Below are 25922 nucleotides of genomic sequence, written 5' to 3'. Positions count from 1 at the left end.
AAAGTTCTTTGGATAAACTTAACTGAGGAAATGAAAGCCTTCTACAATGAAAAGAGTAAAACATTGAAGAAAGAGGTTGAGGCCGACATTAGATAGAGAAAGACCTGACTACTCATGGATCAGAGAATTTAATCTTATAAACATGGCCATCTTTACAAGATTATCTATAGAGGTAACAGGATCCCAATCAAAACTTCAAAGAAATAGAAAAAAAACTCTTATAATTAATCTGGAATTGCAAAAGATACCACTAAGTCAAAGAGATCCTGAGCAAAGAGAATAATGTTAGATGCATTAATACATAATTTTAAGTTATATTACAGAGCCTTCATAATTAAAATAGAATGGCACTGGCACAAAACAGAAATGTAAATAAATGGATTAGAATAGAGGATCCAGATTTAAAAACTCCACACAACTACAGCCACCAGATTATTGACAAAGAGGCAAAGCACACATTGGAAAAAGCAGAGTGTCATTAACAAATGGTGCTCAAAAAGCTGGCTCTCTACCTATGGGGGAGCTAAACTAGATCCTGATTTCTCACTGTGCACAAAATGAACTGCAAATGGATCAGATTCCTCATTGTAAGACCTGAACCACTAGAGGAGAAAATTTAAGTATAGTACATATCAAAATATAAGCATTGGCACAGAGTTTCTGAATAGGACTCCAATCAGCAGGAAATGAGCTCAACAACTGACAAATGGGAGCTTAAAAAAAAATTTAAAATCTTCTACATTGCAGAGTAAAGTGTTAATTGAGTGAAGGAGCCACCTACATAATGGGAGAAACACTTCAAGAGCTATACACGTAACAGGATTAATAGGAAGCATATACAGAGAATTAAGAGAGTGACAACCATCAACCAACTTAAAAACCAATGGGCTAAATACTAAATATTAATACTAAAGAGAGTTCTCAAAAGAAAAACAATAGAAATGGCTACAGTTTTTTAAAAAGTGTTCAACATCCTTATCCATTTAGGCAAATCAAAACTCCTTTGAGGTTTCATTTTATCATTGTCAGAGTGGATAGCATCAAGAAAATAAATGACAACAAACGCTGGTGATCTGTGGGGAGAAAGGGACCCTTACTTACTGTTGCTGGAGTCTAAATTGACATGGCCACTGTGGAAATCTATGCAGAGGTTTTTAAGAAACAAAATAGAGTTTCCATACGACTCACCTTGGCATATACACAAAAGAATCTACACTGCTGCAGAGAGAAACCTGCATGTTAACGTTCAAGCTTCTCTACTCACATAGTAGGCAGAGGAACCAGCATAGATATCATCAACCAACAAGTGGATAGCGAAATTGTAGTATATATACACAATGGAATTTTATTTAGCTATGAAGACAAATAAAATCATGACATTTGTGGGAAAATGGATGGAATTGGAGAATATAATATTAAGTGAAGTAGCTTGGGCCCAGAAAGCCAAACACAGCATGTTCTCTTTCATATGCAGATCCTATGTTCAAATTCTTAGATTGGAATGTTTAACTTGGAGTTCCTAAAGCCAGGAAGCTTAGGAAGGGACTGCTGGGGGAAGAAGGGAAAGACAGACTTTAAGTGGGGGAATATAGCAGGGTATGTGTATATGAAAGTAGAGGGATGGAAAGGTTTAAGTGGAGATTGGGTTAGAAGAGAAGAGGAGAGGAAGGAGTAGAGGAAGAGTGAGTCAAACCAACGATAAAATAAAAATTGCCAAATGAAAACCTACTATTTGGTGAATTTATTTTAAATTATAATTTTTAAAAAAGTTTAAATGAAGATACTCTAAACGTTTGGGTGATGCCCTGCCTGAAGCCATAGACTGCTCCCAGTGACAGACCGGAGATAACCTCATCAGGAGTTATTGGCCGTGGAGGCCCCAGAGGCTCCAGAGTTCCCTCTCAGTTAGGTGAGAGCTATTGCTCTTGGTTGCCCACCACAAGCAGATGATAAGACGCATCGGCTCAAGCCACCATACACTCTGTTTTAGGAAACAGAGAGGTCTGGCTGGAACTGACCTGGAAGGCTCTGTTCTACAGATTAGCTTCCACAGTGCCAGAACTATATCAGAGGCTTGGGAAGAAGTCTTTGGTAGTCTTATCCAGTTCTCATCCCTGAAAATACATTATCAATTTTCCAAGCAAAGGCACTCACTGGTGCAATAGTGGTATCATTATTAAGGAGTTAACCAACCTCCATATGATTGAATTTGAGGCTCACTCCATGGGAGGGAACTTAGGACTGTATTGTAAATCTAGTCAAAAGTCTGTGACTGGAGAGATCACATATCCTTAGGGTCCATGAACTAATAACATTGGTCTTAGCTTATAGTGTGTCGAGTTGTTAATTTGCTAAATGGTAATAATGCGTTTGTATCCATAGATTAGTCCCATTCTTGGCCTTTGTCAAAGAAGCTTCTTTTTTACAGTGGGCATTGATTAATGCAAACATTAATTAGTCATCAGTCATCAAAAATAATTGGTCATTGTGCTGAGAATAAGTCACTATTAGTGTTCAGCCCTAAATGTTACTTCTGTATCATTCCTTCCAAGGTTTGGTGAGCACTGCGGAAGAGGGAGCGGAAAGACGTAAGAGCCGGAGGACAGAGGAGAGGGCTACAACAACGGCTTCTAGACACGAAGCGGCCTCCCACTCATGAGCTTGTCAGAGCTGTGGTGGAGGGGCTGATGATATCGCCTGGGGAACTATTCGTGGCTGCCAGTTGCTGGGAGAAGAAGGTGTTGTTTTTCTTCAGTGGTGTAACTGCTGACAAGTTGCCCATTCTTCAGTAAATGACCACCCTATCCACGCTCCTGCAAGCAACCCTAGTTAAATTCAGTGCACCATAAACAAATAGAGTTTAAAGGAAATAGCTTGGTAGTAGGAGGGAACGTGTTGAGAAGGATAATTTGAGAGGGAGAGAAGGAAGATGAAGATGATTAGTGGATAAAAAAACAGTAATAAAAGAAAGGAGACAAATAGAAATCCTCGTTGGGAGGAGGGATTCTCTGGGAAATAAACATGTTGACAAGATGGGGATGAACACTCTACTACTAAAGATTTTTTTTTTACTTATTTACATTATTTTGAATGAATTAACCCTTAGAAATAAAATTCCCTTTTCAGAATAGTAAGAAAATATCACACAATCTCAATAACAGAAAGGCAGAAAACTATGTATGTGGCTATTATCTTCACACAATACCAATCACTTCAAAAATTTACTAATCAATAAATGTGAACCTTTCTTCTTGACAGTTTTGTGGGAAGAAATGGAAACAGGAAATGCAGAATAGTCAAATGTTTGAGAGAGAGAGAGAGAGAGAAGAAAAGGCATTAAGGAAATTGTTTTATTAGCATGGGCATGGTATTAAATTGAACTGTATTAAGTTACCAGTGCTGAAGTATTTAAAACCTTTGAAAGCTGCAGTTTCCTGTGATTCCATCTGATACATGAAGCCCCTTGGGAGGCAGTCCCTTACTGACCTCTTTTTTCTGACATCCTGTTGATGATGCTAGGAGAGCTGGGAAGACCACTCCTTACCCGTTGTCTGTTTGCAGCAAGCAAGCGACCCAGTGTTAATGTGATGTAGAAGTATCTGTGAGATGGAGATCAGATGCACTGGCTGCTCGGACCCAAGTTGTGTGTCTCTTCCAGAGCAAATCTCTCTGTATATGGCACTGGGCTTCACTGCATCGTCCCATTGAGATTAGAGTGTAGGGTGTGGATGTAAATATGCCCGTGTTTGTGTTCACTGATGTGCTGTGAGGGGAAAAAAAGGCCTTGACTTTGACCCAGGAATTTCATAGCCTCTAACATCCATGAAAATAACAAAATAATTTCATTTTAATGTGGGGTCAAAATCAAAACCCAGTCTCAGAAAAGATTGTAGATTATAGGCACTGAACCATGGCTTAGATCTCTCAGTGACCATTTTAGAAACAGGAGTCTGAAAACACCTTCAAGAAGAACCTTCAATATCTTTCCAACCTTATCCTTTAGGATTTCTTCACAAGAAGTGAAAAAGCTGTAAGGAGAAGCAAAAAACAGGTTATGGCCCCCAGGCTTCCCTCTTAGATAGCATATCAATTTTCTCCGCAAGGGATCCTATAGTATGCAGACATCCAAATCATTCTATTTTTAAAATCCCGGGAACTGACACTTGGGCTACACGAGCAGCAGTGACCTGAGATTATAAGCATGGCTGCCTCTTGAATGTGGCATTGAGTGGGTCACACCAGCTTTCTTCTTTTCTAGGCTGACCATTGATGAGAACTAACTGATTCCCCCCAACAATGACACAATTGTGGAGTTGGCATTTTTATGTAAATCTCTGGTCCCTGATTCATGCAACACCATCGCCCATGACATTTCCTTTCTGACCCTTATCAGCCGCACATTAGGAAACCATGGAGAAACAAAGAGGACAAAGAAGGACCCTGAAAGGGTTACAACCAGGAAGTGTATTGTGACTGTGGCCAACAAGGAAATTTGGAAATGGGTGACTAAACACTAGGGACATCCTGTCAGCCAGTCACAGCTGCATTTGTTCAAAGTCTGTCAAATGCTTAGCACCATTTCAAGGTGTCACATGGAGATACATAGGAAATGACAGTCTCGGTGGCTGCCTAGAAAGCACTTGGAATTTAATAGGCGAGAGAGTGCAGCTAAGTGGCTACATTGCCGCAAACACACAAGTTGGTTCTTCCCGTTTCCACCCTGTTCCTTCATAGCACGTGGAATACTTAGCTTATTTCTTTATGTTCTTGCTATACAGCTTCCACTAAGCTGGGATTTGCCCTGGATGAGACAGTATGTCTGTTCTAATTACTCAAGGCTGCTGTTTGGATTTCACTCACTGTAATATAAAACCAAATACATGTGCACCATGCCTGTGAACTCGTAGCCATTCTAAACTTACCTAGGAGATGCTAAAAATAATAAAAATAATGATTAACCAATAAACAGAGCAGTCGCACAAATATTTCAAGCTAGCAGCAACTCTACAAATTATATAAGCTATTTTCTAGATGCTGCTACTAACCCATGAATAAAAAGGATCAAAGACACAAGTAAATTTCTAAAGAATTGAGATGGTAGCACACCCAAGGAACTCCTTTGTACTTCCTTTCCTTAGTGAATATTAGGATCATAAATTCAAAATAATAAGTTGAGCACAGACCTTGGTCAGCTGGTTTCTAATTAGATTCTGAGCGCAGTGGGATTCTTCTGCACAAAACACAGACTTGGAAGAATCAGAGTTGAACACATCCCTGCTGAGGTGTCTCATATACAAAGTTAGAGAGTGGAGCTCAAGGCTATGACACCCATCACCAAACAGAGGGATTGTAATGAAGAGCCTGGTCTTTCACATGTACTTGCATTGCCCTTTGCCAGGCCCTTCGATTCTCGCTCAGACACTTCCTTTATTTGATGGGGTCTTGCTTAGGTTTCTGTTGCTGTGATAAAACATGTGGCCAAAAGAACTTGGGGAGGGAAAGGTTTATTTCATTCATACTTCCACGTCACTGTCCATCACCAAAGGAAATCAGAGCAGGAACTCAGGGCAGGAATCTGGAGACAAGAACTAGAGTAGAGACTAGAAGGAGTGCTGTTGACTGCCTTGATTCTCCTGGCTTGCTCACTTTGCTTTCCTAAACACCCCTGTTAGGACCACTTGCCCCAGGACAGCATCCCACCTCAATCGTCAATCCAGAAAACACCCTACAGACTTGCCTACAGGCCAATCAATCATACTGAGGCATTTTCTTGATTAGGGTTCCATCTTCTCAGATGATCCTACCTTGTGTCAAGTTGACATAAGGAAGGAGCCAGCACAAATGGGGTGTTAACAAGTGTGATATAGTCAGAGGTTTGAATAGTGTCTGGAGGCTGGGGCTTGATCCCCTCCTGCAGGTCAGGTCAAACCTGCTGAAAAAGGGCACAGAGAGCATGAATATGGCCCCTCATGCAGGTTTAGACTGAGCCTGCTCAACCAGCTGCCTGCCACTTAGCTCCAACGCATCGGTGAGTACCGCCAGCTCAGCAGAATTTTCTCACAGGTCTACAAGTGCACGCACCACTGAGTTTTAAAAGGGCTTACTTTATAGCTTTCGAGTTGTAATAGCTAAGTAGTACAATATTCTTCTAGAGCAATAAAAATTAATTACCAGCAAAACAAATGTTTAAAATGCTAACATGACTCTTTATTAGAATATAGAGTATTTTTAAGCTCGTGGCTTGGCCTCTGAACAACAGCACACTCCTTCACCTCAACCATATTCCCATCACTACGGCAAAGCAGGCCAAGGCAGGAGGCAGATGCGAAGAAGTGCAGCATGGTCAGCACCTACTTTGTGGTTGTCCTTCCCGGCGCTGCTGGCGACCAGTAATTCTCATACTCACCATCAAGGAGTGAAAGCAGAGCTTCCATGGTTTCCTCACAAGTGGGCTGGAGTCGGGCTTCAGGCAGAAAGAAAACCATGTAGCGTTGATCCTCAGCTCAACCGTGTATTTGAAGGGGATCCAATGTCTCGAGTCCAGTCTTTGTAGGATCCTGACATAGCATCGAAATGAGACCTTGGAAGGTGGGGTTCCATAGCCACGCCAGGGGATATGAAGGAGCTGTCCCTGGTTAAGACCCTCTGTCCTTGGTAAGCAGCCTGTATTTTATTTGGTCCCTTCTTCCTTCTGCCTGGAACAAAGCAGCAAAGACTTAGTTAAAAGTTTCTCAATTGATTAAAAAAAATAAAAAATTTAAAAAATGAGGCAGCCTCAAATTGCAAGGCAAGAACAAATGGTCTAATCCTCACAGAGGAATATAAAAAGAAAAAGGAAAACTGGAAAACCAAAAAACCAAATGAATCACAGGAAAATTATGACACCACTACTAGGTAGGTGGGCCCCAGGGGCTCCTGGGGAGTGGGGGGCAAGCACTGCATCTTCCTTCGGCTGACCAGCCTCCCCTCTCTGCCTTCCTGGCAGGTGGCTCCTCTGGGACTGTAATCAACTGACCAAGGCTGAAAGGACAATGCCCTTCCTGTTAACTCCTGTGCCTTCCAACTTGCCAGCTCTTTTTAACTCAAGCCAGGGAAAGTTCTGGTCTGAGCCAACGCGTCGTTGTTTTTCCTTTGCCCTCATACCGTATCCCTAGAGAGTACAATATCGAATCACACAGACTGCCTTTTATCCTCGGCCATTTTGATTCTTCCAGCTCTCAGTGGGTCACAGGAACTCCTGCTCTCAGGCCCATCTCACCATCATAACTTCATTGATTTCTTCTGTGCCTTAGATCCCATTAAAGAGACAAAAAAGTATTCTTACATAAAATATCTGCACTTGATCCAACTCTATAATTGGTTCAACGCTTTGCTTTCAATGCATTTGCCGCCTTCTGTCCAACTTGAATCTGTAGGTGGGAAATGCCGAGAGAGCTGGTTTTAAAAATAAACCCGACGATCCAAGGGTTTTATGTTTTGTACAGATCTATCCCTGAGGTTTTAGATTTTCTCTCTAACCTCCCATTGGGCATTTGTGTCTAGGTAGCCTGTTGGCACTCCATACTAACCACACCTACATTCCTTTTCATTACATCTTCCACCAGTGAGGCTGTTGCTATTTCTGGTCTTGCATATTACTACAACACACATGTAAAAGTCTGTAGATATCTTTAGCTTCTTTTTCCCCCCTCAAAGTCACCAACGTGGATTTTCATCGCTATTACTCCTTGTCAGACTCCTTACCTCAGAAATGGTCTGTTGTGTCTTCTAACACACTTCCCTTCCTCCCACCAGGCTCTATCCCAACTGGTCTCACACGGCTTCCAGATGCATAAATCTATGTTCATGAACCTGCTGAAAAGCTTTCCGTGTCTTCTCATTGCCCACTGAATTAAACACAGACTGCATAGCTTAGACTTTGGGATCCTCCACAGTGTTTTCCTAAACTACCTTCCCAATACTGAATCCTCCACACTTTCCCTACACTGTAGTCAAACGCAAGCTTCCTCACTGTTCCTTGGATATACACCAAGTCCCTCAATGTCCCTCTCTTTCTTCAGGATGCTCCCTCCACACGGAGTCTCCACCTATTGACCTGACTTTGAGGCACTTTCTCAAATCATCTTTCTCCATCCATCGTCTTTTCCTGATCCCCCCTACGGGGTTCACTTTCTTCCTGCTATCTCTCTTCTACAGCCCTTTCTTCATAGCCTCTTACCGTTTCTCCTCTTTATGTTTTTTTCTTACAGATAATTTATACACCCCTCTACTTCCATGTCTCCTGATTCTACAAGAAATCTCTCAGAACTAGAAGATCTTCTAGGTCTCAGCCTTCCTTTCTGTAGATTCTTTCCTGAGATCCGTCACTATTAAAGCCCAACACTTACTGGACTTCTGCTAAGTCCTGTATTTACTGCTCTCCTGAAAATCTATTCAAAATGGTCTGTTGACAGACCTTCCAAGTGTTTCTGATTCCAGACATCCTAACATGATAACCCATGTACTAATCCTACAGCTTCTCCTTAGATCCTACACAGTCCTCAAACCTCTTGTTCTTCCTGCCAGCACTGTGATGTTCAGCTGCTGGTCCCAGATAGCCATTATCAGGTCTCCTGACACTCTCAGCTAGTAATGGCCTAGTTTTATATGGCTTTTTCGCCTTTCCTTTTTGTAATTCACTTCTGGGTGCTAAAATGCAAGAGAGGGGTGCTTGGGTAGAGGTGAGAGAAGCCCAGAGAAATTCCAAAGAATTAAGCAGGCAGCAAATCGTGGTAGTGAGGTCAGAGGCAGCATCTTTTAGGTATTTGGGACTTTCTGCATGTGATTCATGCACACACACACACACACACACACACGCATACACACCTACACACACACGCACACACATACACACACACGCATATACTCACGCACGCACACACACACACACACCAAACACACATGCACACACTTGAATACATTTGCCAGCTTCTTACTTCTCTCCCCTCACTGCTAGGAATTCATCTATATCTGCTCAATCACCAGTTCTATCTCTTTTAACTCAAAAACAATTCTGAGTCTCTCAGTTCCTGGGTTTGTATTGCCCCAAGTGGAGAAAGGGGCCGAAAAAGCTGACAATTGATAAAGGAAGGTCATTGGTTAATTAATAAAGAAACTGCTTGGCCCTGATAGGTTAGAGCATAGGTGGGTGGAGTAAACAGAACAGAATGCTGGGAGGAAGAGGAAGTGAGCTCAGATGCCATGATCCCCTCTCCCGGGCAGACACAATGAAGCTCTGACCCAGGATGGATGCAGGCTAGAATCTTCCCGGTAAGCGCACCTCACCTCGGTGTTACACACATTAATAGAAATTGGTCAGGCAGTGTTTAAATGAATACAGTTTGTGTGTTGTTATTTCGGGGTATAAGCTAGCCAGGCGGCCAGGAGCTGGGCTGTGGGAAGAGGCCCGCAGCTCTTACTACAGACGATAAAGCGCAGGATAAAGCAGTCCCATCATTTGCACCCGGAAGAGGATGCTGAAGAGGAAGCAGGAGGCAGAAAGAAGAAAAGTCTTGCTAAGAAAATGGGGAGGGCTAGGGACAAGACTCAGGGAGCTGCCGTGTGTCATCCATGAAGCGAAGAACAGACTTGGGGACGTGACTTACCAACCATACTCACTGGTGAAAATCACCTAGCAAAGAAATAAGTTGTTCCTAATCATTTTTGGTTCCCATGTGCCGGTCCTTCCTTCCCTGGATGAAATTCCACACCAGCTGGTCTGAGAAGATCACGTGAATCACATGAATCAGCCTTAGGCCACATTTTTTTAATCCAAATTATTCCTCGATTTGGTTTATTTTTGTTTCTGAAGCTCACCCCAAGCAACTATTTTATGGCCAGCCTTTACTTAGTCCATTCTTTGTAGTTCATTCTTTTCAAATTTTAGCTGTAGGATAGCAAACTCATTTTCCCTTCTTTGTTGATGAAAGACCTTAGGGGTTTTTCCCCCCGTTATTAATTACTATGAAGAAGTAGAAAAACAGAATTGTGATTCTCAGCTTATACATAGATTTGGTTTTTTCTGAGAATACAAAATAGAAATTCCACAGATTTCTTTTTGTTGTTTTATTTAATTTTGTTTTATTTTTGTTTGTTTGTTTTTATTTTTAAACTTTCTTTTTATTGATTCTTTATGTTTTTCACATCATGCATCTTGATCCCATTTGTCTCCCTGTCTTTTCATATCTACCCTTTGTCCTTGCAACTTCCCCCAAAAATAAAATAAAATCTAAGAGAAAAGAAGAAAAATCTTATTATAGAAGCTTTAGTGTGACACATTGGATCATGCGCTACACCCTTATACCCATATATCTTTACTTGAGTGTTCATTACAAAGAGTCACTGGTCTGCTTCGAGGCCTCTGGCTTTTGCTGGGCCCTCACCGGGGCTCCTCTTGGATATCCTGTGTTGTCCTGTGCCATGGAGACCCTGAGCTTTGAGTCTCCAGGGCCCCTTCATGTTTAATACATCTTTGAGATAGGGTCATACTGTGTAGCACTAGTTGGCCTGGACTTGATATATAAGCCAAGTTGGCCTTGAACTCACAGAGATCCCCCTGCCTCTGAGTGTTAGAATCGGTACCACCAGGCCCAGTCCTCCTTAGATTTACTTTGTCTCAGAGTAGAGCGCCGGAGTAGTCTTTTCTTCTGAACGTCCCTGAGGGGCTGAAAGAGCGGTCATGTTTCTGCCCATCTTCTGTACTTGAAGGTGCTTCCTAGGAAAAAGGAGAAAGCCACCTTTCCAGCGGAAAGTGATATACTGCTAAAGCCTTCTAGCCTGCTCAAGGCTCTTCCGCCTCCCTGTAAGGACATAGGTATAGGCAGATGTACAAATGGTTTGATTATAAAGGCCCTGATATATGCAGGAAGAAACAGCTTGAGATGGAGTACAGAGGTTGTTATGAAAGGGTTTAGATGTACATAGTTCCAGGATGTAAAACATTACAATTCTGAGAGGTGCTCTAATTTCAAGAGCAGTTCATATATATATATATATATATATATATATATATATATATATATATTCCTGTTTATTCTACACAGAGGCTGCCAAGTTGCCTGCATGCAATTTAATATTTACCATGGCTCTGAAAAGCTTTGGTTTTGTAAATACAGAGTCGCTGTAAAATAGATCTAGAATGGAAATCTCCTTGGAGCAAGGGGCTTGGTTCAGCGCAGTTGTGCACAGTGTTACAGCTTCAGTCCAGGAACCCAAGGACACTACCAAGATTTAATAAGGTCGACACATTGTGCAAAATTTTCATACTTCCTATCAAAACGTTTGAAGATGAATGCTTATGCTTATTCTTCCGCACCCAAGGCTGCAAAGGACCCAGAAAACTTTCCTTGTTTCTGTGTGTGAACCAATGACTTCCCAAGATTTTCGTCTTAAAATCACTTCCCAGCAGTTCCTATGCTACTGATCCAAGCATCTCCCACATACCCTTGCTAACCTGTGGCCACAGGGCTCTAACAAAAAGGGCAATCTACAAGACATCCTCTGACTTTTGGATACAGATCATGTAATATCTCGATTCCTGAGCCAAAAGGAATGACATTCCCATGAAAAAATATTTAGGTATTATTATATTGAAAGACGATATCTTCCATGAAGGCCTTTCTGTTGGTGGGAGACACCTTCTCACTGAAGGTATACAATGTCTCTGGAGAGTCAACTGGCTTTGCTTCATTTCTCTCAGAGAGAAGAAATCTATAACGACTATCATAGAAGCTGAGGAATGAGCCTAGTTCTGGGTTTGATAACTAGCACATTTCTGCAAATTTCTCTATCAAGAGAAAAAATGCCAGGGATTATAATTGAGGATGAAAGAGCACATGGTTGACTGGAAATCTAAGTTGATTAACGGCTTCAAAAAGTTAAAAATTCATTCTAAGCAGAGAGGGGCTTCGTGGGGTATGGTACAAGTCTTTGGGCATGCAGGATACAAGTCTAGGACCAACTTAGACTCCACCATGTTCTCCCTGGAGGGGTTCTGGGAATATACCTGCCTCAAACTCTCTGTCTATTCCCAAAGTGAGTTCATTATGTCCTCCTAAGAGTCAAATGAGACAGATTTAATGCAATGCCCATCAAAACCCCAACAAAATTCTTCATAGCCCTTGAAAGAACAATAATCAACTTCATAGAGAAAAGAAAAAACCCAGGATAGACAAAATAATTCTGTACAATAAAAGAACTTCTGGAGGCACCACAATCCCTGACGTCAAACTCTACTACAGAGCTACAGAACTGAAAACAGCCTGGTATTGGCATAAGAACAGACATAAGGACCAATGGAACTGAATAGAAGACCCAGATATTAATTCACACTCCTTCGAACACCTGATTTTTGACAAAGAAGCAAAAAATATCGAATGGGAAAAAGAAAGCATATTTAACAAATGGTACTGGAATAACTGGATATCAACATGTTAGAAGAACAAAAATAGACCCATATCTATCACCATGCACAAAGCTTAAGTCTAAATGGATCAAAGACCTCAACATAAAGCCAGCCACACTTAACTTCATAGAAGAGAAAGTACACTTGAATGCATTGGCACAAGAGACCACTTCCTATATATAACCCCAGCAGCACAGACACTGAGAGAAACCATTAATAAATGGGACCTCCTGAAACTGAAAAGCTTCTGTAAAGCAAAGGACATGGTCAACAAGGCAAAACAACAGCCTACAGAATGGGAAAAGATCTTCACTAACCCCACACCAGACAGAGGTCTGATCTCCAAAACATACAAAGAACTCAAGAAAATGATCACCAAAAGAACACATAATCCAATAAAAAAAATGGAGTGCAGACCTAACCAGAGACCTCTCAACAAAGGAATCTAAAATGGCTGAACAACACTTAAGAAAATGTTCAACATCCTTAGTCATCATAGAAATGCAAATCAAAACAACCCTGAGATTCCATCTTACACCTGTAAGAATGGCCAAGATCAAAAACACTGATGACAACTTATGCTGGAGAGGTTGTGGGGAAAGGGGTAAACTTCTGCATTGCTGGTGGGGATGCAAGCTGGTACAACCCCTTTGGACGTCCGTATCGCGATTTCTCAGAAAATTAGGAAACAACCTTCCTGAAGACCCAGTAATACCACTTTTGGGTATATACCCAAAGGATGTTCAATCATGCCACAAGGACATGTGCTCAACTATGTTCATAGCAGCATTATCTGTCATAGCCAGAACCTGGAAACAACCTAAATGCCCCTCAACCGAAGAATGGATAAGGAAAATGTGGTACATTTACACAATGGAGTACTACACAGCAGAAAAAAATAATGACAGCTTGAATTTTGCAGGAAAATAGATGGAACTAGAAAACATTATTTTGAGTGAGGTAATCTAGACACAGAAAGACAATTATCATATGTATTCACTCATAAGTGGTTTTAAACATAAAGCAAAGAAGGCCAGCCTACAAAGTACAATCCCAGAGAACTTAGACAACAGTGAGGACACCAAGAGAGACTTACATAGATCTAATCTACATGGGAATTAGAAAAAGACAAGATCTCCTGAGTAAATTGGGAGCATGGGGACCTTGGGGGAGGGTTTAAGGGGGTAAGGGAGAGGCAGGGAGGGGAGCAGAGAAAAATGTAGAGCTCAATAAAAGAAAAAGAAAAAAGAAAACCTGAAAAAAAGAGTCAAATGAGATAATGCCTTTAAAATCCCTTTGTAAATTGTAATAATTCAAGCAAATGTTAGTTACTTTTACATTTTTGAAAATGATCACAAAATATAAATTTTTGTGGAATTTTGTGGAAGGAAAAAATGTATTGCTGGGTATTTTTGACTTCTGGGGACTCCCTTCAGCAAAGGTCTCTAGTGGGTTATCCTGTATCCTTGGCCTGTACTCTATAAGTCACGTTCTAGTGGGGAAAGGACAAGAGACATAAACTAACCAAGAGGTCGCCCGGCCTCTGTGATAGGGTAGCACTTGCTCCCGTCTACCCTCTTATCTGTTCATGATGAGGGTCTTCTTTTTAAAAGTTTTTTAAAAAAAATAATGGTAATAAACATTGACAAGACTTTGATGAGGTGTGAGATTGTGCACTGTAGGTGGACATTTTAGATGGAACAGTAGAAATGGAAATCAGTAAATGAAATAAAAAAGAAATCAAAACTAGAATTATCATATAAGCCTGAGCTTCTAGATGTGTCTAAGAGAAGTGAAGTGGAGTCTTGGAGGGAAACCTGCACAGCCTTGTTCTTGGCAGCATTAGGCTGGAGAATAGGCTAGACCCAGTGCCACTGCCCGGTGACAAACAATGCATGGTATATGCATACTCGGGAATATTGCCTGCTCTTGAAAAGGAAGAAAATTCCAATCCGAAGAGACAGCTTGGCCATTAAAGGCTCACAGCCGAAAGGACAAGAAAGGAAATTGTGACTTACCCCTACAGGAGATTTACACTGAGGATATTGTGCTAACGTAAATAACTTAGTCCTAAAAAGACAAATCCTGTACTGCTCTGTTGATGTGAGGCATCTGGACAACTCACACTCATAGGTGTGGAGAGAAAACGGTGCTTGCCACAGTAGGGCATACGGGAAAATGGGGGATACACAATAAGACAGTCATGGGGTTGGTATACAATATTGAAGATTCTGAACTCACACCTAAAAATGGTTGCCACTGCAAATTTATGCTAAGTATTTTTACCATAATTAAAATAGAAAAAACTCAGCTAAAATATAGTAAATATTACAGCAATTCTGCATTTGCTCCCCCTTTGACTTGTGACTGTGAGCCTCAGACTCAGCAAAGGGCGAAGAGCCCAGTTCTCTGCAGCAAGCCTGCCCAGCAGACCTTGAGTAAGCAGGGCTTCAGAGAAGGACCTGGGAAAACAAAGCACAAGCTCCTGGCTCTGACTTGCATTTCATTGGCACTTCCTCTTAGAAATATTCCCGGGCAAATGCTTCCAGAAGAGTCTAGAAGAAAACACTGCATTGTGCTCAGTGGAAAAGAGAGCACCAACAGCTGGCAAGTTTTGAAAGCATGGTTGACAAACTGTAATCGCTGGATGGAGCTTCGAGGGAGCATCAGAAAGGAGAGCGCATCCCTGCAGATTATTACCATAATCATCTCATTTAGATTATAGCCAAATACCTAAGATGTCTCCCAACCTGACACTTCCTGAAACAGGTAGTTAATTAGTGCAGGTAAAGCAGCATTTAACCTAGAGTCTTGCCGGCAGGCATCTGGCACAGTATTAAAAAGCAGGAAAAAGAAAATAAGGATGGTGGGGGGAATGGAGAATGGAGCCAAAATCTCTTGGAAACCAAAATCAGAGGCCAGAAGGCTGTGATCCTGTGGAGGTTTCTCTAGAGCCCTTGGCACTTAGGACTCACTAGTTCTCCGTAGTTACTTGGTTTATTTTTGGTGTAGCCATATGGTATGAGAGTCAGCTGCCCATAAGACTGCATAGTCAGGAAGCACAGGGTGTCCTTTTCTGCTTTCTATAAGGCTTGAGACTGCTTTGGTCTCTGATTCCGACATTGATTCTCTCCCACAGAATGTTAAATCTTGGCAGTTTGTGGATGCGCCAATACCTGGAAAATACAGGAGGCTTCGGAAATACGTCATAATCACTTACAAACGAGCCAGGGTGAATAGCAAAGCTTGCTCGGTACTCCAGGCCTGTCCGTGGCTGTCAAATCAGTCCTATAAGTTAATCAATTGTATTAGTCACTCAAGTAGCCAGTGACGAGGAGCTCAGAAAGGTACGAAGACGGACCTGATGATCTGGACTGGAACAGCACAAACTCTATCCCTTTGTGACTCAGAAGGGAAAATGCAGAATGAAGAGGCAGTGTGTTAATAAATTCTTAACCTGTGGTGAACCTCGGGGGCTTCGGGTGTGGGAGGACCGGGGAATCAAATATCAGATTCCTAAGAAAATCTCACAGATGTGTTGGCCATGTCTTCCTTACTGGTTTCTGTCCCGGCAGAGCTGCTGTCTGCACACACTGATAATAGGAAAGTCCCCTGCGTGTGCCCCTCCTATGTGGCATCACATAGTGGACTTTGGTTAAGATGGGTTTGTGTGACCAATGTTCTAAATAGGAAAACAAATAAACAAAGCCAGAAAAATGAAGCATTTTTTCTTTCAAGACCTCCAAGCAATGGAGACTGCTTTTTAACTTAAGTCTCGCCATTCAGGGAGTGGCAGTGTTCTTACCCACCCCGGATTCTTCAATTGCTTCCAGTGCTGTGACCAGACCCAGATTTGCAGACACAGAAGTGTTGCAAGGAGAGGAAAATGTTTACTCTGCTTGCTGTCTGCCTCCTGCTGTAAAAAATACCCAAAGACAGCATTCTGGCTTTAATCTTCTTGATGGTGAGCTATGTATCTTCAAACCACATGACGGTTTAAAACATATTCTGTTTGTAGTGGCTAGTTTTATGTCAACTTGATACATGCTAAAGTCATCTCAGAAGAGGGACCCTCAATTAAGAAAATACCACCGTAGGCTGGAGAGGTGGCTCAATGGTTAAGAAAATGCCTCCAAAAGATCATCAGGCTGTAAGCAAGACTGTAGGGCATTTTCTTAGTTAGCGATTGATGTAGGAGGGCCCAGCCCACAGTGGGTGGTGCCATCCCTGGGCTGGTGGTCCTGGGTTCTATGAGAAAGCATTCTGAGCAAGACATGAGGAGTAAGTCAGGAAGCAACACCCTCCATGGCCTCTGCATCAGCTCCTGCCTCCAGCTTCCTGCCCTGTTTGAGTTTCTTTCCTGACTTTCTTCCATGATGAACAGTGATGTGGGATCATAAGCCAAATAAACCCTTGCCTTCCCAACTTGCCTTTCAGTCATAGAGTTTTAACACAGCCATCAGAGTAAACCTAAAACGTTAGTCTAGATATAGTCTATTCTAGTTTAGCCAATCTCATTTAAAGAGAGTTCTGCCCTTGAACACTGTATAGAAGATATCACCTCTTTAAAGGAAATAAAAGTCATCAGAATGCCCAAGAGGCTACATGGGTTTTTCAAGGCTGAGAAGTACATGGCTTCTCAGTTTTTTGTAGTAGCTGCTATTCATCAGTTTATCTTTCAAGAAGGTACATACTACACCAGGAGACAATGAAATTTTGATTGATATTTTCCATGACATGTGCCATTATTATGGGATGAGTGGGACTTCCTCCAGAGAGGATCATGAAACAGAGGAACCATGAGATGGCCCTCAAACAAAGAAAACACTTCCTGGAACTATTTGGAAAAAAAAAAAAACCTTGTCTTTGTTATTGTAAAATTTGTGCATATGTGAAATTTAGTTTTGCACAGATGCCAACAACACTCCACATTAGGAACTAAATTACAAACTAAAGTGGACAGATGTGTAAGCCATACAATTGAGGGCTCGTTTGACCTTTCGTTCCTGAGCAGATGAGCTGGGTCTGTGGACATGATCTTACTTAGAGCAGCTTTGGGTACAGTTTAGGACTGAGTCATACAAATGCCAGGCAAGCAGTTTGACAAGTGGAATAGACCTTTCCAGGTGGAACAGAGATTTGTTTGTTTGTTTGTGTCGCCAGGAAAGCTTATTGGGGCGGGGCTCAGCTCACACTCAAGGCCAGAATGACTGTGCTAGAGAAGGGGTCCCATGAGAGAGTTTTGGGGAAGGGTGGATGAGGGGGAAACGGGAGTGCTTTCTAGAAAGGAGGAACTCCAAGGGGCTCTCATTCGGGTAGTGGTGCTTTATAAACAGCGCATGGAGAAAGTTCTCTATTGACTGCATTAGAAGCCTGAGAGAGTTAACCTACTGAATGATTGCATTGGGATACACAGGCTAGTTTGGTATTTAGATATTGTTTGCCCTCCCTCATGCTTCTAGAGCTGATCTGGGGTAGGTGCGGGTCAGTAGATGAGATCTGCGGTAGGTGCAGGTCAGTATATGAGGTCTGTGTTAGATGCAGAGATCTGGGGTAGGTGCAAGTCAGTATATATAGGTATATATAGTAGATATAGGTCAGTATATACAGATATATAGTAGATATAGGTCAGTATGTATAGGTATATATATAGTTGATATAGGTCAGTATATACAGGTATATACAGTAGATATAGGTCAGTATATATAGGTATATATATAGTAGATGTAGGTCAATATATATGATATATATAGTAGATATAGGTCAGTGTATACAGATATAAGTAGATATAGGTCAGTATATACAGGTATATATAGTAGATATAGATCAGTATATACAGGTATATATAGTAGATGTAGGTCAATATATACGATATATATAGTAGATATAGGTCAGTGTATACAGGTATATAATAGTAGATATAGATCAGTATATATAGGTATATATATATAGTAGATATAGGTCAGTATAGCACTAGTGAGGTAGTAGGCAAATCATAAACACCAGGAAGATGGCAGAAGAAACAAGTTCATCCAAATGGAGAATGGGTAGGTGGAAAACCATAGACAAGACCCATCCTAGACTCCCCAACTCTACGGAGGTATTAGGCTTCCACATGCTAACATTGACTTTGATTAAAGAATTATCAAATGGGGCTTCTGTCCTTATGCATATAAAAGATTTTTCTAGCTAGAATGGCTGCATCAGAAGAATGATCCTAACAGGGCTTCAGTACGCAAACATAACCCTGGCCCACACTGTGTCCACACTGTTGTCCAAGTAGTGCAACCATCATTGTTGAGGACGGGAAGCAGGTAGAAGGCTAGCTCCTTAGGGAGCCTGCTGGTCCTCATGTTGTCTTTATCATTCTGTAGGAGCTGGCAGTGAAAAGAGAAACATCTCTAATGATTCTTGTAGAGGAATAATCTTTCTGTACACTGTGAAGATGTGCCTCCGCCAAGGCACCTTCTGATCGGTAAATAAAGAGCCGAATGGTCAGTGATTGGGCAGGAGGGGATAAATGGGCCTTCTGGGTAATAGAGAGGTGAAGATTTCAACAGTGAGATACAGGGAAGTCGGATGTACAGTATGGAGGAGAGGTAACAAGCCATGTGGCAGAACATAGATGAACATAAATGGGTTAGTTTAAGGTTATGAGCTAGTTGAGGACAAGCCTAAGCTAAGGCCAAGCTTTCATAATTAATAAGAAATCTCTGTGTCATTATTTGGAAGCTGGCTGTCCAAAGAAAGTCCTGAGCAAAAAGCCTTTCTCATCTAATTTTCTGTAAATTTCAGATTAATTAGAAGCAATGGCTGCTCTCACAGTCACAGCTTCCGGCTCCTCCGTGACTGCTTCGTCTTTTACAGTAGTGGCTTTCAAATTCGAATGCAAACGGAATTGTCTGACAGACCTGCTAATGCATTTCTGCTGTTGACCTTAGGGATGACTCTTCCTGGGTTACTTTTTATATTTGTGTTTCCAAAAAGACTAACAAGAATATACCACTTTAAATTGTCTGACTCCGTTAAAGGAAAGAAGAGAAGAGATATATGAAAGCTCGCCATGCTTTGTGCTTTCCATATGGGAAATCTCTTGACCCACACAGCAAACACATGCGCTCTTATTTCCAAGTTCCCTTAACAGATGAGAAACTAGGTGAAAGGCTTCTTTCAATGCTGAAATTTTCCCAATGCTATTTGACAAGATTCAATATCATCTCTGACTTCTAATATGCATTTTCTTCTACCCTTAGGTAGGTTTACCTTCCAATAAAAATACTTTTGGATGCAGTAGAATGGAGTAGGCTACTCAGTTTTTTTTTTTTTTTTTTTTTTTTTTTTGGCAAGGCTACTCACTAATTCCTTCTCACTGGAAGTGAGGGACGAATTCAGTATAGTTAAAGGAAACAAGAAAGAAGCGCTCTGCTAAAGAGGTCGCTAGTGACAGGTACTCAATGGCGTGATTTAGCCTTATGAGGAAACTAAAGACATGTTCCTCTTTCATAAACCAATGGCAAAAAGCAGGGCAATCCATTCTGTCATGAACTCCACAGTCTATCCAAACAATCTTCTCGGGGCTGTTGGATGGTTTGCTGATCTGGAGGGGACATACCGGCTCCATAACCAAATGATCCCTATTGTAAGAAACTGTACAAAATCACCAGGCTTTCATTCCCCAACAATGCCCTTCTTATTTCCCTCTGCAGTTCAGGAATTGTTGCAAGGATCCTGATGAAGACACCCAATGTAGTCTTTTCCAATGCTACCATCTTCTCCTGTCCTTTGCCTTGATGGCTGTAATCAGACTGTAGACTGATTCCCCAGAGTACACATCCAAAGAATCATTTTTTCCTTGCATCCTAAATTATCCCATGGTTGCAAATAAAAGCAAAGCAAATAGTGTTTCTTAACCTTTATCACATGTGTTAAACCTGGATATGGCGACACATGCTTCTAATCCCAACACTCTGGAGAAAGGCAGAGGCAAAAGGACCTCAAATTCAAGTCAACGGCCCACAAGCTAAGAGGCTAAATGTATACATGGCTTATATGCTTATAGGCTTTGCATAGCTCACCCAGAAAGGCAAAGCACATTTCGTTGTGATGCTCAAGAACCCAAAAAAAATTTTTTTAATGAATCAAACCTTCAATTAAACCTCCCCAAACTATAAATAGATCAAAGTCCACACCCATGTGCAGTGCTTATTAAGTCTCCAGCTACTCCTTCACCCATGACCAGCCCCATCTTCTTCCTTCCCTGCCCATCTGCCCTCTTCCCGGAGGTGGCTGGGGATTACACTGACAGTTTTAGGTTCTCTTTGGTGGAGAAGGAGCTCTAGACAGTCAGGCTGTAACAGTTGTATCTGTCTTGGATATCTTAATGGCCTAGACCAGGCTATTTGTCAAAGTCTTGGGAACTGAACTGATGAAGGCTCTTTCCCTCCACATTAAGATATTTACAAGGTGAGGCAAAGGCGTGGCTGGGATTGTGATATTCGCGGGACTTTCTTCTTGTAGCTTCCCGGTCTCTCAAGGTTTCCAGGATGGTTTCTGACCTCCCCTCTTAACCCTGATTTTCCTCTAAAATTACCCATTTTATCATCATATGTATGCTTCTCTTTATTGCCCCCTCATGTTCTCTGTTTTGCATACCCTTGTTCTGGGCAGAGAAAGTTGAGGCATATTGGCTGATTCAGCTCAGAGTTTGAGTGTCTGTCAAGACTCAGTTTGACTGATGACCAATTAGTCAATCTCTGAGTAATTCTATGTCCAAGGCTGTAATTTTGACACAATTATGAATGGTTCTCAAATTTGGGGCTGTGTCTTGTAAATTAGCATGACTGCAGCATCCCACAGAGGTTTGGACCCTGGGACCCTAACTACAGGGATGAAGAAAAGACAGACAGGTGCACAGCAAAGTCTCTAGTCACTGTAAACAGCTCAGCGGGAGGACTTGGCTAATCTCTGCAAGAGGTGTTTGTAGGTAGCAGTCTCAGGCTGCAAACGTCCCAAGGGGGCTGCAGTTGTTAGTCTTTGCACACACTCACCAATCCTTCATAAACGCTCTCTTAGACTGCCTAGGATAGTTTTGTGCCCTCTTGAGCCTGGCCCATAAAGATAACAGCTTGGACAAATTGTCCCATAGATCCGAGGCCTTGGCATCCTCTCCATGGTCACGTCCATGTCAAAATACACCGAACTTCTTTCACTTGGGGCTTCCTCTGCCCTCCACATGACTGCAGACAGTGGTGTAGGGCAATGAAATCATAATGCTAGCTTTCGAAGGGAGTCTCCTTGGATAGTAGCTTATGACATTTAGTCTTAATCAACAATACCAATGTCACCTGGAAATTTTTGGCCGAACAACCTTGTGTGGATATCAAAATTGTCAGGAGTAGGCCTGATAAAACACAGATGACTGGGTTCTCAGCCCACCTCCAGAGTTTCTGACAACAGAGACACAGTGAGACCTGAGAACATGCATTTGTAACAAGTTCCCAGATGCTGCTGATGTGGGGAACAAAGGATCACTCTGTGAAGACCACTGCTTTGTCAGGTATGATGGCATAGACATACATTCCAAGCTATTTGTGAGAATACGTCTGACATATGATCAGAAGGGTGGAGATGTAGTCAGTGGTAGACAGCTTGCATAGTGTGTGAAAGACTGCAAACCTCTGTCCCCTGTACGACAGAAAAGAGAGAAGGGGAGAAGGGAGAACAGGAAGAAGAAAGGCTACCATTTTAGTGCAGCTAGGCTGACCTGGGAGCTTTCAAAGCATGGCTTGTCCTATCTTAGAACAATCAGGCCATCTTTTTGGGAGGGACTGGGATAGAGGGTCATTTGGCTATACTCCACAAGCAATTTTAGTGTCTAGTCAGGATTGGAACTCCTTGGTTCAGACCTAAAAACTTAGAAATTCTGACCCTATGGAAGAGTGACAGACCCCAGACACTTTTTAAACCATATTACATGTAAAGGATAGGAGAATTAGGGCCCTAACTACTGTTGCAGGAGGGCTGCTTGTTCTTCCTGGCTGCCGGGCTAGCTTAGACCCAAAATAATCACACAGAAACCATATTATTTAAATCACTGCTTGGCCCATTAGCTCTAGCTTCTTATTGGCTAGCTTTTACATCTTAGTTTAACCTATACTTAGTAATCTGTATATCACCATGAGGTCGTGGCCTACCACCAAAGTTTCAGCACGTCTATCTCCAACGGCGGCTTCATGGCATCTCCCTGACTCCACCCTTCTTCCTCCCAGCAGTCAGCCTAGCTTTCCCCGCCTAGTTCTGTTCTGCCCTTGCCATAGGCTCAAAGCAGTTCTTTATTCATTAACCAATGAAAGCAGGACAGACAGAAGGACCTCCCACACCAAACTACCTCTTTGGTTATACAATTATCTGGTTATGTGACCTTGACCTTGTATAAATCACCTGACTTCTCCTGTGGGTTTGTTTCCTCTGTGGTAAAGCCACAGGATAATAAATGAAGGTTTTCTGTGTCTTAAAAACATTTTGAGAAAGGAGAGGGTTTTCTTTTTAAAACAAAACATTTAGACTAACAAGATGGTTCTGCAGGAAAAGACACTTGTTGATGTGGGAGAGAGGCAGGTGGATTTCTGTGAGTTCGAGGACAGCCTGGTCTTCAGAGTTATTCCAGGTCAAAGATACAGAGAACCTGTCTCAAAAAGCAAAAAATAAAAGTAAAAACAAACAAAATAGAGGTTAAAGTAAAACGAACAAAGATGGAAAATGCACAGAGACTTTTGATACTGTATGCTATTATGCTCTCTTTGAATTGTTTGAATGCCGAGGAAAGAGCAAAAGCTACTAAAAGATATTTGTTTATAAATGCTGCTGAACTAATCCAACATAGATATTTTGAAAATGCCTTGACTTTGAAATTTGGATCTAAGGACATGATGCTTTGGAAAGGAGTTTCTTATTTTGTTTTCACAGAGGATGAGATGCTGTTCATTTCTTCTATTCCGATATGGTATGATGGACCACGCCCTCCTGAAGGTTTGCTGTGAACATCTTCAGAAAATTGCTCCGCTCAACTGCCAACTGAGATGAAACTAGCACACAGGTTATACCATGAAAGACCTAATTAATGACACCCCCATTCAGCAGGAAGCAGTTTGGAGAGAAAAAACTGCACCCATGTTCCCAAAAATATTGTTTATAAATGTTCTTTTACATTTAAAGGGGGAAATGATATAGGTATGAATAATTTGCATTGGTGTGGATTTTAAGGTCAATTTTGTTATATGTATATGCATTTCTTGATATTGATTAAGGTATTGTGATTGTGTAGTTCATTTTTAAAATGTAATGTATAATTAGGAAATATAGGTTGTTGATGGATAATCATAAGTAATAGTCAAGCTTGTAGTCATGTTAGTTAGATTTTCTAGATAAATAGAGATACATTTCAGTTAGATAGACATTCTTCATATCTTTCAAAGACTGCAGAATATGGCATTTAATGTTTTAATAACTTAGGACTTTTCATGACAATGAGACACTCTGCTCCTGGCAGCACCAATCTACTTCAGGAAGAAGATGGGCATCGAAGAGGATCCTTATGGAGTTTGGTAGCCATTTGGGCAAGAAACTCCTCTTGCCTGGACTATTGCATAATCTGGACACAGGGAACCCGCAGAGAAAGGACTACTAAACTTGCCTAAAGGTGAGATGATCTTTCGGGGTTCCTGATTCATGAAAGAGTCTACAAGACATTCTTCAGGACAAGCAGATAGTGATTGCCTTTGAAATTTCCTGCTTTGTGGAAATGTCTGCTGGAAACTATGGGCCTGTAGGCTGAAGATGGATGCCCCAACGGTACAGAGAAACTTTGGGTGACTGTCCAGGCAGCGAGATGTCTCTGTCATTTCTAGACTTTTGGATTTCTTGTTTGCTTGGGTAATATTGTATTCTTCTGGAGTCTTTGGAGTTAAAGAATAGATAGATAGTTATAGTTTTCCATTGTTATGATAAAAGATAAAATAGATATAAATATTGTAACTGTAATGCTTGCTTGATAACTGTTTTGTTATATGTAATTTTGCTATGTTAAAGTTAAAACCTTTTTTTTGTTTAAACAGAAAAAGGGGAAGTGATGTGGGAGTGTCATATATCAATCTGTTGATTTCATTGGTTAAGTAATAAACAAACTGCTTGGGTTCATAGCTTAGAACATAGGTGGGTGGAGTAAATAGAACAGAATGCTGGGAGGAAGAGGAAGTGAGGTAAAACGCCTCAGAGAGAGACACCATGCCCCATTCCCCGGCAGACACACGCGATGAAGCTCCGACCCAGGATGGACGTAGGCTAGAATCTTCCCGGTAAGACCGGTGCTCACAGATTATTAGAGATGTGTTGATCAGGATATCAGAATTAGTCAGTAAGGGCTAGAGCTAAAGGGCCAAGCAGTGTTTAAATGAATACAATTTCCGTGTAATTATTTCAGGTAAAGCTAGCCATGCGGGCAGCTGGGTGCCGGGGACGTAGCCCGCTGCTCCTATTACTACAACTTGTCCTGAACTTGATAACCTGAGTTTGATCTGCAAAACACCCTTACATAGGGCGAGAAGAGTACCAGCTCCTGCAAGTTATTCTTGGACTTTTATGAGCATGCCCATGTACACACAGGAAGGAAGGAAGGAAGGAAGGGAGGGAGGGAGGGAGGGAGGAAGGAAGGAAGAAAAGAAAAAACACTACTACAAACAAAGAGCAGAAGAGATGAAAAGTGAGTGTTTCTGATAAATCCTTATTGGGGTAATCCACTCGTGGTTTCTGCTATGTTTGGGTCCTATCATGGCTCAGAACCCTAGATTTATGAAGAGGCATGGGCAAAGCCCAGTTTGGTCCAAAAGGCTTTATGAACTCTCCCCACAGTTCTGACAGAGCCTTTGGGTAGTGAGTGCCTTCTGCTAGGAAGGTCAGACTCAGTCTCCACTCTCACCTTCAGATAGTATATGAACCGGGTCTCATAGGTCATACCTGGAGATGCTGGATCACTGCTTCTGCATGCTTCTCTCCAACCTGGCTCATCTCTGATAGGTTGAAAACAGTCCAAAGGACTGCACTGTGACTCACTGGCAGGCTATTTGATTGCCTCCACTTGACACAAATGTTCTTTCACTACTTTCCACAACTCTGCCCTCTGCTCTAGACTGCAAAAGTCACATGACAAGCAAACTGAAGAACAAAAAGAAGCCATGATTTATTATCTCCCACCTCTCACTTCCTGCCAAGGCCTCTGGGGCCACCAAGTCTCAGGACAACCCCCCAGCACTGACCTTTACGAAAAAAGCAATTGAGAATTAGCAGCTTTGCTAATCCACAAATGACACCTCAGAGACTGTGTGCAATAGCATGTCCTTCACACAGCCACCAGAGTTAGCCTTCCTGCACCACACAACAAGGGCAAGGACTTCAGGACAGGCTTTTTTGTTTTTAATGTGGAAGC

General features: G+C 41.8%; 1 protein-coding gene across 1 annotated transcript in view; it reads right to left on the bottom strand.

The window, feature by feature from the left end:
- Cpo (carboxypeptidase O) overlaps window positions 1–25504 on the bottom strand; it is a 44777-nt gene extending 19273 nt beyond the window's left edge. The window contains 13 exon segments of the mRNA XM_041631744.1: window positions 3992–4028; window positions 6355–6481; window positions 6484–6525; window positions 6528–6569; window positions 7325–7409; window positions 15418–15514; window positions 15516–15618; window positions 17137–17171; window positions 17173–17252; window positions 18712–18819; window positions 19932–20039; window positions 25416–25456; window positions 25459–25504. Of these exon segments, the coding sequence (XP_041487678.1) occupies window positions 3992–4028; window positions 6355–6481; window positions 6484–6525; window positions 6528–6569; window positions 7325–7409; window positions 15418–15514; window positions 15516–15618; window positions 17137–17171; window positions 17173–17252; window positions 18712–18819; window positions 19932–20039; window positions 25416–25456; window positions 25459–25504 (951 nt within the window).
- Window positions 25505–25922: the final 418 nt, after the last annotated feature.

Source organism: Microtus oregoni, unplaced genomic scaffold (genome assembly GCF_018167655.1).
Source record: "Microtus oregoni isolate MIOR12 unplaced genomic scaffold, Mior012 000038F_ref0000394, whole genome shotgun sequence".
NCBI classification, from domain to species: Eukaryota; Metazoa; Chordata; class Mammalia; order Rodentia; family Cricetidae; genus Microtus; species Microtus oregoni.
The sequence above is the reverse complement of the archived record's forward strand: the minus strand, read 5'-3'. Positions and strand labels throughout refer to the sequence as shown.